General features: G+C 50.6%; 1 protein-coding gene across 5 annotated transcripts in view; it reads left to right on the top strand.

Annotated features, from left to right (window-relative positions):
* The first annotated feature begins 943 nt into the window (after nucleotides 1-943).
* adam15 (ADAM metallopeptidase domain 15) overlaps nucleotides 944-15031 on the top strand; it is a 57179-nt gene continuing 43091 nt past the window's right edge. For all 5 annotated transcript variants that reach the window (XM_072281673.1, XM_072281663.1, XM_072281662.1 and 2 more), the window contains exons 1-4: nucleotides 944-2018; nucleotides 3929-4038; nucleotides 12610-12686; nucleotides 14455-14533. In XM_072281673.1, coding sequence (XP_072137774.1) covers nucleotides 1874-2018; nucleotides 3929-4038; nucleotides 12610-12686; nucleotides 14455-14533 — 411 coding nt within the window. In that variant the 5' untranslated portion in view covers nucleotides 944-1873. The remainder of the gene's footprint in view (nucleotides 2019-3928; nucleotides 4039-12609; nucleotides 12687-14454; nucleotides 14534-15031) is intronic.

Here is a 15031-nt window from a genome sequence, read left to right as displayed (position 1 = left end):
TCCACATGCCTGGGGCCTGTCTTTCCGCTGGCATTCACAGCCCTGATAATGTCTTGGAAACACCGATACAGTGTGGAGACTATTAGTTACTTGAGGGAGTGGCTTGCTGACTGTGTGTGTGTGTGTGTGTGTGTGTGTGTGTGTGTGTGTGTGTGTGTGTGTGTGTGTAAGTACATGTATGGACATATGTTGGAGTGTGTGAATGTGTGTGAACATATGTATATGTGTGAGTGAGGATATTTAAGTATGGACATGTTTGTTCCTGCCTGTGTGTGTGTTTATGTGGCCCTGTGTGTAAGAGAGAGACTGTGCGAATATGCCTGTGTATGTCCAGTCACAAACATGAGAAAATCTACAGGTGCTGGAAATCCAAGCAACACTCACAAAATGCTGGAGGAACCCAGCAGGCCAGGCAGCATCGATGGAAAAGAGTATTGTCGACGTTTTGGCCCGAAACATCAACGATACGCTTTTCCAGAGATGCTTGCTGAGCTCCTCCAGCATTTTGTGTCTCCCTGTATCCATGTATGTAAGAGACACATACAAAGAACTGTTGGAACTCATCGGGACTTGATGAAGGGTCTCCGCCCTAAAGGTTTGCTATCTTCATTCCCTCCATAGATGCCGCCTGATCTGCAGAATTCTTCTAGCATTTTGTGTGTGTGACTCTAGATTTCCAGCATCTGCAGAATCTCGAATGCCTGTGTGAGTGTGTGCGAGAGAGACTGTGTGTTCCTTTCTGAACGCCCCCCGAAGCGCCCCGCTGTCCTGCAAAGCAGGAGGGAGCCAATCTATGCACAGCAAGATCCCACTCAGCGCCAAGTCCGTGACCCAGCCCTTGTTAGCGATGGGCGAGAGGGAAACTGTCTTCCCTGCTGCATATTTGAAAACGCCTCACGGACTTGGGACATCGAAAATGATAAGGGGAATCCCCCCCACCTCTCCAGTCACGTGGTTCGCGTGAACGGGGAGCTTGACCGGGTTCCCCGCGACGCGACCCTCTCGTCTCTTTCCATCGCCCGCTGCTCTGCCTCTCGCCACTTGTATCCGGCAGGGAAGGAGTTATCCCGCCCGGGAGAAAGGCGGAAGCGAAGGAAACTCTCTCCCCTTTCCTGCGAGATGGAATGAAATCACAGCCGGCCCTGGTTGCAGATACAGGCGGGGACCGCAGTGGAAGGAGAAAGGAACTGCGAGCGGGGCCTGGATACTGTACCGACAGGCTGCGACATCCCGTACAGCACTCGGGACGCTCGGGAACCCCGTCCCGCCAGTTTGGCGCTTTTAAGTGAAGTCGCTAAAGCCCGAGGTACGTCGTAACCCCTTAAGAAAGCGTCCTGACAGACTGCATTACATCGAGCGTCTGCAGTAGGCTAAAAGGCCGTAACGGACTACTGCAACAGCCGGCGATACATTGTGGTACTTTACGAACTATCGCATCGCAACAGCCCACGATACATTATAATGCCTTACTACTCGTCGCAACAGCCCACGATACATCGCAGCGCCTTACAAGCAATTGCAACAGCCCACGGCACTTTGTAACCCTTTATAAACACATTGTAACAACTTGCATTGCGTCGTGAGTTTCGGATACGTCCCAATTCTTACGAAACATCTTAAAACTTTGCGTTATATTGTGTCCGCGATACATTCTGCGGCCTTAAGAAATATCCCGGCAGCCCGCGTTACGGTGTAACCACTGAAGAAAAGCGGGGCTGATTAGGACGCTCGGTATATATGGTGCAAGAGCGTGTCGGGCAGAGGTGGCACCGTGTGCGAGTTTGGGACGGCGCTGGGATTGAACCGGAGCGAGGCAGGAGCCCGGGACCAGAGTGGGCGGTCCAAGCGAGCGGGCGATGCCCTGGTCGGGACGATGAGCGAGTGTTGCCGGCGGTTCTGGAGCCTAATCTTCCTCTACTGCTGTCTGTTGGGGGCACGGGCAGCCGGCAGCGCCGGGTCGGAGCCCACCCCGAGCCCGCAGCCGAGACCCTGGGGATGGCACCGAGTGCACGCTGGAGGTGAGCAACTCCCGGACCCGATCGGGACGGCCCCGGCGGCGTTGAACCTACCCATCCCTCCTCTACCCGTTCTCACTCCCCTAAACGCCCCCCTCCCCCCTCTCCCCCTCACCCCGAGTTCCCAGTGTGTTTCTGTCCATATTTCTCCACGGGGTGTAAGATGCCCCCCGCGGGTATACTGGGAGCACAGCGGATCAGGCAGCCCGTGTGTAGGTGGGAATGGACCGTGGGCAGCCAGCTAACTTTTCCTGCAGCTAACGTATTCAAAACTGGAGGGTGTAGGTCTGAGGTGAGAGGAGGGAGATTTGGAGGGGACCTGAGCGGGAATCCTCTGCCCCTGGGGAGGTTGGAATCTGGGACCCTCAGCGTGTGGAAGAAGGTGTCTGGATCACTGAGGCAGAGAAATGCTGGGAAATGGGGTTGGTGATGATGGGTCAGCAGGAACGCGATGGGATGAAGGACGGTGTGACCCTTTGACCTGTCTATTTTTTTATGAAACTCCACATGCTTCGAATTCTTGGCGTTTCTGTGGGGTGACTGAACTCTTTCCCCCCCCCCCCCGACGGACTGAGACGTTTCCCAGGCCTGACCCCTGAGTGAGTGACGGGAGTTTCCAGTCGCTGGTATTCCCACAGTCAACTGATGTTGCCTCCTTTTGGGAGAAGGGAAGCTGTAAATGAACCTTTCTCCTGTGATCCCTCTCCTCTCCTTTCAGATGATCCCTCCTCCTTCAGCCCTTCATCTCGTCCACTCATCACCTGTAGCCTCTTACTTGGTCCCACCACCTACCCCCAAAAGGTGTTTCAGCAAGGGGCAGCATCCCTCTTGGAGGAGGGAGATTGACCTTTTGTCTGGACTGGACAAATGAAGGGGCGATAGTCTGTAAGGAGGTGGGGTGGAAGGGGCAGGAGGTGATCGGTGAAGGTGACAGAAGGCAGGCAGAGGGAGTGGGGATAGTGATGGCAGCTCAGAGGTGAAATGTCGATCCAAGTGAGGCTAGGAAAACCATGGAGGGGAGTGACAGAGGCTGGGAGGTGATGGGTGGATCCAGGCGAGGAGGGGTGATAGGGAGACAGGAGTAGGGGGGTACAGTCATTAACTGAGGCTGGGAGGTGATGGGTGGATCCAGACGAGGAGGGGTGATAGGGAGACAGAGGAGGTGGGGGGGGTACAGTCAGTAACTGAGGCTGGGAGGTGGAGGTGACAAGGGGCCATGGATGCTGGAATCTGATTGGAGATGAAGGTGGAGCGTGGAGCCAAACAAGGAAGGTGGGGAGGGCAGTGGGAATGTTGGTGGGGGGTGGGGTGGAGGAAAGGGGGACCTGTGGGGGTAGTGTGTGGGTGACGGGCAGATGGAATGAGTAAAGGAAAGGAACAGAGATAAAGGGGGTGTGTGTGGGGAGGAATTGGGAGGGGCAGTGGGTGACTTGGCTTTGGGAACTGGGGGTGGTTCTGACCGGTGCCCTGGGGTGTGTGTGTGGAGGAATTGGGAGTGGCAGTGGGTGACTTGGCTTTGGGAACTAGGGGTGGTTCTCACTGGTGCTTAGGTGTGTGTGGGGAGGAATTGGGAGGGGCAGTGGGTGACTTGGCGTTGGGAATTGGGGGTGGTTCTGACCGGTGCCCTGGGGTGTGTGTGTGGAGGAATCGGGAGGGGCAGTGGGTGACTTGGCATTGGGAACTGGGGGTGATTTTGACTGGTGCCCTGGGGTGGGTGGGTGTGTGGGTGGGTGTGTGTGTGTGTATGTAGGAATCGGGAGGGGCAGTGGGTGACTTGGCGTTGGGAACTGGGGGTGGTTCTGACCGGTGCCCTGGGGTGTGTGTGTGGAGGAATCGGGAGGAGCAGTGGGTGACTTGGCATTGGGAACTGGGGGTGGATCTGACTGGTGCTGTGCTCTCTGCTCTGTCACCAGCCCCGCGGGAGAACCAGGCACGGCAACGGCGCTTACCGCCTGGCTCCCAGGTAACCGTCCCGTACGTGTTGCTGGCTGGGAAGCGTCGCAGGCTGGATGCAACGTTGCAGGTGGGTAATGCGTTTTCTGCCCTCTCTCTCTTTCGGCAGAGGTTGGACGCAATGGGTTATGATCGGCATTTATCGCTGGTCCCAAACTTTGAGCGATCAGCTGTCTCATCGCACTGGATTCTGTGTGGACCCCAGTGCACGGAGTGTGCGAGTCCTAGCCACGGACTCTACCCTCTCCCGCTCTGCTGGTTCCTTTCACTTCCCTGAGACGTGAGGGTCACTGGGTCGGTTGCCCAGGGTGGTGTCAGGGGGGTTCGGAGCGGGACGTGACAGCCAATGGGGAGGGTCAACTTGAAGCCGAGTATGGGCCGAGGAACAGCAGATGGGATGCAAGTCAGACAAGTTCAAGGAATGGTTAAGTTTCAGTTTTATAAAATGAGGCTGCATCTGCAGTATTGCATTCAGTTCTGATTCAGAGGGCGGTGAAGGTGATGCTCGTCATTATTAGCAAGACACTGACTTCAAGAGTCAGGAAATGGGTGGTGAACCTCTGGAATTCATTGCCTCAGAGGGCTGTGGAGGCCAAGTCTGTGGGTGTATTTAAAGTGGAGGTTGATGCGCTCTTGATTAGTCAGGGTGTCAAAAGTTATGGGGAGAAGACGAGAACGGGGTTGAGAGGGGTGATAAATCAGCTGTGATGGAATGGCGCAGCAGACTTGATGGGCCCAATGGCCTAATTCTGTTCCTATCTCTTATAGCTGCTTTGTAAAACTCTAGGCCACACTCGGAGCGTTGCGTTCAGTTCTGGTCGTCCCATAACAGGAAGGGTACGGGGGCTTTGAGGAGGGTGCAGAAGAGGTTCACAAGGAAGCTGCCTGGATTAGAATTAACGAGGAGGGGCTGGACAAACTTCCTCTGGAGTGGCGGAGGCTGAAGAAAGACCCGATAGTGGTTTATAATGTTATGAGAGGCATAGATAAGGTAGACAGTGAGTGCTTTTCCTCCCCCAGGGCACAAGTATCCAATACTGACCTGCACATGGTAAGGTGGGAGTGAGTAAGTTCAAAGGAGATGTATAGAGCAAGTTTTTTATGCAGAGCGTGGTGGGTGCCTGGAATGCATTGCCAGGGGTGGTGGAGAGGCAGATACGATAGAGACTTTAAAAGAATGTTGGATCAGCCCCTGACAGGACAGACAACAACCATAGTGCAAAAAAAAATCCAACAAACCACAAATACAGAAAGAGAGGAGAAAAATAGTAATGATGATGAATAAACAAGCAGTAAACATCCAGAACTTGTGTGGTAGAGTCCTCAAAAGTGACTGCATATGTTGTGGGAACGGATCAGCGATGGGGGCGAGTGAAGCTATCTCCTCTTGAGGGGTAATAGCTGTTCCTGAACCTGGTGCTGTGGGTCCTGAGGCTCCTGTACCACCTTCCTGATGGCAGCAGTGAGAAGAGAGCATGGCTTGGGTGGTGGGAGACCCTGATGATGGATGCTGCTTTTCTGCGACAGCGCTCTGTGTAAATGTGCTCAACGCTGGGGAGGGCTTTACCCACGAGCTGTATCCACTACATTTTATCCAATACAAGGGCTTTGGTGTTTCCACACCAGGTTGTGATGCAGCCAGTCAATATGCTCTCCACCACGCGTCTATAGAAGTTTGTCAAAGTTTTAGATGACATGCCAAACCTTTGTAAACTTCTAATAAAGCTACCCTGCCATGTTTTCTTCGTAAGTGGATATGGGCATTGGGTAAGCAGAAGAGATTAGTTTAGTTGGGTGTTAAATTACTGATTTACATAGTTTGGGCCGAGGGGCCAGTTCCTATGCTATACTGTTCAGTCTGTGAATACCCCCAGGGTGAGGCTCTCACACTGGATGGTAGAAGCCCTGGGGAGTGTTGTAGAACAGATAAGACCATAAGACAAAGGAGCAGGAGCAGGCTATTCGGCCCATCGAGTCTGCTCTGCCATTTTATCATGAGCTGATCCATTTTCTCCCATTCAGTCCCACTCCCCTGCCTTCTCACCATAACCTTTAATGCCCTGGCTACTCAGATACCTATCAATCTCTGCCTTAAAAACACCCAATGACTTGGCCTCCACTGCTGCCCATGGCAACAAATTCCATAGATTCACCACCCTCTGACTAAAAAAATTTCTTTGCATTTCTGTTCTGAAAGGGCGCCCTTCAATCCTTAAGTCATGCCCTCTCGTACTAGACTCCCCCATCATGGGAAACAACTTTGCCACATCCACTCTGTCCATGCCTTTAGTGGATAAGCCTTGGGGTATATGATTCTCTGAATGAGGCAACGCAAGTCGACAGGTGGTGAAGAAGGGGAGATTAACAGTCTGCTGGAGGAACCCAGCCGGACACGCAGCATCTGTGCGAGGAAAGGAATTGTCAACATTTCAGGTCAAACCCCGTCGACAGGGTGAAGAAATCATTAGGTATTCCGGTCTTCTTGCTCAGGGCACTGAGTACGAGAGTTGGAATGTCATATTACAGTTGTACTAGACCCTTGTGAGATCACGCTAGAAGTATTGTGTGCAGTACTGCTTGCCCAGCTACGGGAAGGATGTTGTTAAGCTGAGAGGGTGCAGAAAAGATTTGAGGATGTTGCTGGGACTAGAGTTGTAAGGAGATGCTGGACAGGTTTGGACTGTTTCCCCTGGAGTGAAAGAGGCTGAGGGTTGACCTTAGAGAGGTTTATAAAATCACTAGAGGGGTACATAAGGTCACAGTCTTTGCCCCAGCGCAAGGGAGTCCAAAACTAGAGGCCATGGGTTCAAATGATAGGAAAGATTTAAAGATGTGAGGGTCAACTTTTCCAACGAGAGGGTGGTCAGTGTGTAGAATCAGCTGCCAGAGGAAGTGCTGAGTTTAAACATAGAATAGTACAGCACAGTACAGACCATTCGGCCCACAATGTTGTGCTGACCCTCAAACCCTGCCTCCCATATAAGCCCCCAACTTAAATACCTCCAAATACCTGTCCAGAAGTCTCTTAAACTTCACTAGTGTATCTGCCTCCACCACTGACTCAGGCAGTACATTCCACACACCAACCACTCTCTGAGTGAAAAAACCTTCCTCTAATATCCCCCTTGAACTTCCCACCCCTTACCTTAAAGCCATGTCCTCTTGTGTTGAGCAGTGGTGCCCTGGGGAAGAGATGATGGCTGTCCACTCTATCTATTCCTCTTAATATCTTGTACACCTCTGCCATGTCTCCTCTCATCCTCCTTCCCTCCAAAGAGTAAAGCCCTAGCTCCCTTAATCTCTGATCATAATGCATACTTTCTAAATCAGGCAGCATCCTGGTAAATCTCCTCTGTACCCTTTCCAATGCTTCCACATCCTTCCTATAGTGAGGTGACCAGAACTGGACACAGTACTCCAAGTGTGGCCTAACCAGAGTTTTATAGAGCTGCATCATTACATCGCGACTCTTAAACTCTATCCCTCGACTTATGAAACCTAACACCCCATAAGCTTTCTTAACTACCCTATCCGCCTGTGAAGCAACTTTCAGGGATCTGTGGACATGTACCCCGAGATCCCTCTGCTCCTCCACACTACCAAGTATCCTGCCATTTACTTTGTACTCTGCCTTGGAGTTTGTCCTTCCAAAGTGTACCACCTCACACTTCTCCGGGTTGAACTCCATCTGCCACTTCTCAGCCCACTTCTGCATCCCATCAATGTCTCTCTGCAATCTTTGACAATCCTCTACACTATCTACAACACCACCAACCTTTGTGTCGTCTGCAAACTTGCCAGCCCACCCTTCTACCCCCACATCCAGGTCATTAATAAAAATCACGAAAAGTAGAGGTCCCAGAACAGATCCTTGTGGGACACCACTAGTCACAATCTTCCAATCTGAATGTACTCCCTCCACCACCACCCTCTGCCTTCTGCAGGCAAGCCAATTCTGAATCCACCTGGCCAAACTCCCCTGGATCCCATGCCTTCTGACTTTCTGAATAAGCCTACCATGTGGAACCTTGTCAAATGCCTTACTAAAATCCATATAGATCACATCCACTGCACTACCCTCATCTATATACCTGGTCACCTCCTCAAAGAACTCTATCAGGCTTGTTAGACACGATCTGCCCTTTACAAAACCATGCTGACTGTCTCTGATCAGACCATGATTCTCTAAATGCCCAGAGATCCTATCTCTAAGAATCTTTTCCAACAGCTTTCCCACCACAGACGTAAGGCTCACTGGTCTATAATTACCCAGACTATCCCTACTACCTTTTTTGAACAAGGGGACAACATTCGCCTCCCTTCAATCCTCCGGTACCATTCCCGTGGACAACGAGGACATAAAGATCCTAGCCAGAGGCTCAGCAATCTCTTCCTTCGCCTCGTGGAGCAGCCTGGGGAATATTCCGTCAGGCCCCGGGGACTTACCGTCCTAATGTATTTTAACAACTCCAACACTTCCTCTCCCTTAATATCAACATGCTCCAGAACATCAACCTCACTCATATTGTCCTCACCATCATCAAGTTCCCTCTCATTGGTGAATACCGAAGAGAAGTATTCATTGAGGACCTTGCTCACTTCCACAGCCTCCAGGCACATCTTCCCACCTTTATCTCTAATCGGTCCTACCTTCACTCCTGTCATCCTTTAAAAGACACTTGGACAAGTATATTAAGAGGAATCGTTCAGAGGGATACGGACAGGGACACGGATAGGAAAGGTTTAGAGGGATACGGACAGGTACACGGATAGGGAAGGTTTAGAGGGATACGGACAGGTACACGGATAGGAAAGGTTTAGAGGGATACGGACAGGTACACGGATAGGAAAGGTTTTGAGGGATATGGACAGGTACACGGATAGGAAAGGTTTTGAGGGATATGGACAGGTATATGGATAGCAACACATATCAAAGTTGCTGGTGAACGCAGCAGGCCAGGCAGCATCTCTAGGAAGAGGTACAGTCGACGTTTCGGGCGAGACCCTTCATCAGGACTAACTGAAAGAAAAGCTAGTAAGAGATTTGAAAGGGGGAGGGGGAGATCTGAAATGATAGGAGAAGACAGGAGGGGGAGGGATGGAGCCAAGAGCTGGACAGGTGATTGGCAAAAGGGATATGAGAGGATCATGGGACAGGAGGCTCAGGGAGAAGGAAAAGGGGGAGGGGGAAAAAACCCAGAGGATGGGCAAGGGGTATAGTGAGAGGGACAGAGGGAGAAAAAGGAGAGAGAGAGAGAAAGAAAAAGAATGTGTGTATATGTGTGTATATTAGAGGGATATGGATAGGTACACGGATAGGAAAGGTTTACAGGGGCATGGGACAAATGCAGGCAAGTGAGACTAGCTCAGGTGGACACCCTGGCTGGCAAGGACAAGATGTGTTAAAGGGCCTGTTTCCATCTCGAGGGATCTTGACTCTGCTAAACTGGAGGAGCTGAAATCGTGGAGATTTGGGAACGATTAAACTGAATCAGGTTTTTTATCAGTGACTGTAAAGAAATTCGTTGATTTGTGGCAGCAGTACTGTGGAATGCACAGAAATGCCTTTCAGTTATAAATAAACAAATAAAAGAGGAATAGAGAGGACCATTCATCAATCTGATGGCAGAGGACGAGAATCTGTTCCAAAGACATTTTGTGAGTCTTCAGGCTCCTGTACTTTCTCCCTGATGGTAGTAACGGGAAGAGCAAATGTCTCGCGTGGTGAGAGTCCTTCATGGTGGATGCCGACCTCTCGAGGCGCCTCCTTTTGAAGATAGACTCGAGGTGGGGAGGTTTCTGCCCATGATGGAGCTGGTTGAGACTGCAACCCTCTAGCCTCTGGAGATCATGCGCGTTGGTGGCTCCACACCAGGCGGCAAATGGACCATACCGAATGCGCTTCACCGTACATCTATAGAAATTTACAAACCTCCCACGACATACCGCGTCTTGTCAAACTCCTAAGGAAGTAGAGCCGCTGACGTGCCTTCTTTGGAATTGACTTAATGTGTTGGGGGGAGATGCTGGCACCCAGGAGCTTGAAACCACTCACCCTTTCCACAGCTGATCCCTCGATGAGGTCCGGTGTGAGTTCCCTCGACTTCCCCGTCATGAACTCCACAGTCAATTCCTTGTTCTTGCTGATGTCGCAAAACCATCTCTGCGTCACCGTCTGAGATTCCGCCAACTGTGGTGTCATCGGTGAATCCAAGGATGGCTTTTGAGCAGTGCCTAGCCACACAGTCATGAATGTAGAGAGAGGAGAGTGAAGGGCTGAGCGCGTGTCCTTGAGGTATTGACTGTCAGCTGGGAGGAAATGTTATTTCCGAACTGGTTTCCCAATGAGGAAGCAGAGGATCCATTTTCCGAGGGAGGTACAGAGGCTGACGTTCTGGAGTTTGTCTATTAGTACTGAGGGTATGATTGTGTTGAGCGCTGAGCAGTTATCTGTGAACATTAGGTACAGCATTGCTTTTGTCCAGGTGATCCAAAGCTGAGTGGAGAACCAGTGAGATTAGATTAGATTATGAGGACACGCAGTCCTCTTTTATTGTCATTTAGTAATGCACGCATTAAGAAATGACCCAATATTCCTCCGGTGTGATATCACAGAAACACAGGACAGACCAAGACTGAAAAACTAATAGAAACCACATAATTATAACATATAGTTACAACAGTGCAACAATACCATAACTTGAAGAACAGGCCATGCACAGTAAAAGTTCAAAGTCTCTCGAAAGTCCCACATCTCATGCAGACGGGAGAAGGAAGAAAACTCTCCCTGCCATGCCCGACCACAGTCTGACTCTGAGTCGTCCGAAAACTTCGAGCCTCCGATCAGCCCTCTGACACAGAGTACCGAGCACCATCTCTATCCGAACGCTTCGACCTCAGCCTCGGTAGCCAGCAGCAGGCAAAGCCGAGGATTTTGGGGCCTTCTCTCCGGAGATTCTCGATCGCACAGTAGCAGCGGCAGTGAACTGGGCATTTCAGAAATTTCTCCAGATGTTCCTCTGTGCCTTCTCACGTCTGCCTCCATCAAATCAGAATTGTGCACGGCACCCTACTTACAAATACGATATCATTTCACCGGAGAGCTGCGTGCGCTGCATTGCGCCGCCATCTTCTCCTCCCGCCCTCTTGAGAGTCAGAAATGGAGGCTGAGCAATGGGGAACGATCTGAGGTTGGAGAATCAGTGAGGGTCTCCCTCGCGCTCTCTCGTTCTCAGGATACAGATGAGATGTGAAAACATTTCTGAAGAATTTGTGCAGGGAAAGGCTGTGAGTGTTGTCCCATGGATGTGGGGGTGGTGGAAAATGGTGTGATCTGGGCAGGCCCCCATGAGTGTGCGATGGACAGTGCAGAGCAGGGATCCACACACCCCTCGGTTAATGGTACGGGTTCACAACATAAAAAAGGTTGGGAACCCCTGGTGTAGAGGGAGTTTCACTCTGTGTCTGAACCCGGGAGTGTGTGATGGGACGGTGCAGAGGGAGTTTCACTCTGTGTCTGACCCCGGGAGTGTGTGATGGGACGGTGTAGAGGGAGTTTCACTCAGTGTCTGACCCCGGGAGTGTGTGATGGGACGGTGTAGTTTCACTCTGTGTTTGACCCTGGGAGTGTGTGATGGGACGGTGTAGAGGAAGTTTCACTCAGTGTCTGACCCTGGGAGTGTGTGATGGGACAGTGTGGAGGGAGCTTCACTCTGTGTCTGACCCCGGGAATGTGTGATGGGACAGTGTAGAGAGAGCTTCACTCTGTGTCTGACCCTGGAGGTATGGAATTAGTCATAGTCTATTGATCCGGGGGAAACTGGCTTTTGTTACAGTTACACCATAAATAATAGTAATAGAACTATAATAGTTAAGTAGTAATATGTAAGTTATGCCAGTAAATTATGAAATAAGTCCTGGACCAGCCTATTGGCTCAGGGTGTCTGACCCTCCAAGGGAGGAGTTGTAAAGTTTGATGGCCACAGGCAGGAATGACTTCCTATGACGCTCTGTGTTGCATCTCGGTGGAATGAGTCTCTGGCTGAATGTACTCCTGTGCCCACCCAGTACATTATGTAGTGGATGGGAGACATTGTCCAAGATGGCATGCAACTTGGACAGCATCCTCTTTTCAGACACCACCGTCAGAGAGTCCAGTTCCATCCCCACAACATCACTGGCCTTACAAATGAGTTTGTTGATTCTGTTGGTGTCTGCTACCCTCAGTCTGCTGCCCCAGCACACAACAGCAAACATGATCGCACTGGCCACCACAGACTCGTAGAACATCCTCAGCATCGTCCGGAAGATGTTAACGGACCTCAGTCTCCTCAGGAAACAGAGACGGCTCTGACCCTTCTTGTAGACAGCCTCGGTGTTCTTAGACCAGTCCAGTTTATTGTCAATTTGTATTTCCAGGTATTTGTAAACCTCCACCATGTCCACACTGACCCCCTGGATGGAAACAGGGGTCACCGGTACCTTAGCTCTGCTCAGGTCTACCACCAGCTCCTTAGTCTTTTTCACATTAAGCTGCAGATAATTCTGCTGATGTCTATTAAAGTTCCCCCCCTCACCCCAAAACACAACAACACTTGTTGGAGTTTGAGTTAATTTGTGTTGTTGCCTTCTGTTTTAACAGGATAACCCCCCAATGAAACTGGAGTGTGAGATTCAGATCGGAGGCCGGAGGCTGACATTGGAGTTGGAGCAGAATGAGTAAGTCAAATGGAGAACCAACACGTTCGGCGTTTAGTCCCCTCTCCCTCAGTAGGCTGCCATCTCGAACCGCCGTGGTCTGAGTGACGGAGGGAGTTCCAGGATTCAGACCCGGCAACAGTGAAGGAATGGCCGAAGTGTTTCCAAGTCAGGATGGCGGACGGGGGCTCTGCGGGCGGCGGCGGACGGGGGCTCTGCGGGCGGCGGCGGACGGGGACTCTGCGGGTGGTGGTGGTGGACGGGGGATCTGTGGGTGGTGGTGTTCCCCTTGGCAGATTTGGGAGGTGTTGGGAATCTGGAGTACCTTCAGTTCGTCTGGATGATACTGGCTCTTAAATGGCTTGACTTTATTTGTCTGTAATCCCCTTCTCCCCGTGTTCCCATAAACTCCCCGCTGATCCTACCCCTCACTCACACACTGCTTACTGTGGCTGATTAACTCAGCAACCCTGCACGTCGTTGGGATGTGGGGGGGAGCACCCGGGGGAACCCACGAGGTCACAGGAAGAATGCATTCACATCCTCTCACAATGTCAGAGAGCTGGATGGAACCTGCGGTCGCTGTGTCTCTGCCGACTGCGGCTCAGGGCTGCCCCATTGTATTCGCAGATAAAACAGTGTGAAGTGTTTTGTGTTTAATAAAACCGTAACAACTCATTTATTGTACTCCAAACACTGAACACAAAGTGCGGTAAGAATACCTTACGTAATTCTGTCATCACGTCAGACCCGCCTCTTAATGTGAATCACAACTCAATGTCAGTGGCTGTGAATTCTGTACGTTTCCATCAATTACATTACCCTACAATATTCCTTACGATGTTCACCGTGCTACCTCATTGCCAAGCAGTCCACCAGCAGCGTGAGAGACTGTTACATGAGGCCTACTGCACGATCAGACATTTAGACTCTGGTACTCCACAGATCCCACTTTGTCCAAGGACGTCCATTGAAATGACTCTCTCCAGAAACCAGCAGCCATATCCAGCTCTGTCCACTGCGCCATTGGACAGAGGGTTTAATTGACTGATGGTGGTATCTTTGATGTTGTGGTGCTCCCTCCTTACCATTGGATCCTGGAGTCATAGTTTCCCTACGGCACTGAAACAGGCCCTTCAGCCCAACTGATCAATGCTGACCAAAATTCCATCTAAGCTAATCAAATTTGCCCATGTTTGTCCCATATGCCTCTAAACCTTTCCTATCCATGTACCTGTCCACATCCCTCTAAACCTTTCCTATCCGTGTACCTGTCCATATTCCTCTAAACCTTTCCTATCCGTGTACCTGGCAGCTCATTCCAATTCTATGAGTGAGGAAGTTGGCCCTCAGGTTCCTATTAAATCTCTTCCCTCTCATCTTAAACCCCATGACCTCTAGTCCTTGATTCCCTCATCCCATTAGGAGAGAGGAGAGAGCGGGCTGGAGGGGAGGCAAGGCAGGGCAGAGGAGAAGGGAGGTGATAGGTTAAAAGGAGTAGTGGGGGGAGGGTATGGGAGGAGGGAGGGGAAGGGGAGGGCAGAGGAAGGGGAAGTGGGTGGGGTGATAATGGGAAGGAAATAGGGAAAGGAGGGGCAGTAGGTGGGGCAAGGGGGAGACAGAAACAGTGTCAGTTAGAAGGAAGACGGTTTGTGGGAAAGGAAGAAGGAACAATGGGTTAGATGGGGATTGGGATCCCAGGCTGTGATGACAATGGGGTGACCAAGGAAAGGTGGGGGGAGTGCTTCTGCCATTGGCATTAATTTCTGATCTCGGTGTATCTCTCCAGGAACCTGCTCCCAGACTCCCACCGCCTGATGTTTTATCTTCCCGATGGAACGATCATCGCTGACCCTGAGAGCAATACTGTAAGGGGGCGGAGTCAGCGGTCAGGGAATGGGTGAGGAGGTGGTGTAGGGGGACGACTGGCTGTAATGAAAATATATCATAAATATATGAATAAAATTCATCCTCATTTCTTTTCTGATTGACCAGCAAGAGGTACAGTGGATTCCAGTTAATTGGGACACATTGGGACTAGTACCTTTTGGTCCAATTGAACAGCTGCACCAATTAGCCAAAATTTCATGGAAATAGTTAAAAAGGTATACAAAAAGACAAACTACTGTTTAACTGAGTTTAAATGAAATACTGAACAAATTAGGACACTTCCAATAACACTACGGTATTGTAAAACTGTTCATAATAGTTTTCGACGGGCAATCATCCAGATCTCACTGACTGTAAATAATCAAAATCAGCGCAGGTAACGGACTGCCTTCACCAGATGCTTTCGATGATTACATCCTCCACATCTTTAATTCTGTTGAAACATTCAAGATGATTGTTGATACTTTTAAATCCTT

Source organism: Mobula birostris, chromosome 2, assembly GCF_030028105.1.
Source record: "Mobula birostris isolate sMobBir1 chromosome 2, sMobBir1.hap1, whole genome shotgun sequence".
NCBI classification, from domain to species: Eukaryota; Metazoa; Chordata; class Chondrichthyes; order Myliobatiformes; family Myliobatidae; genus Mobula; species Mobula birostris.
The sequence above is the reverse complement of the archived record's forward strand: the minus strand, read 5'-3'. Positions and strand labels throughout refer to the sequence as shown.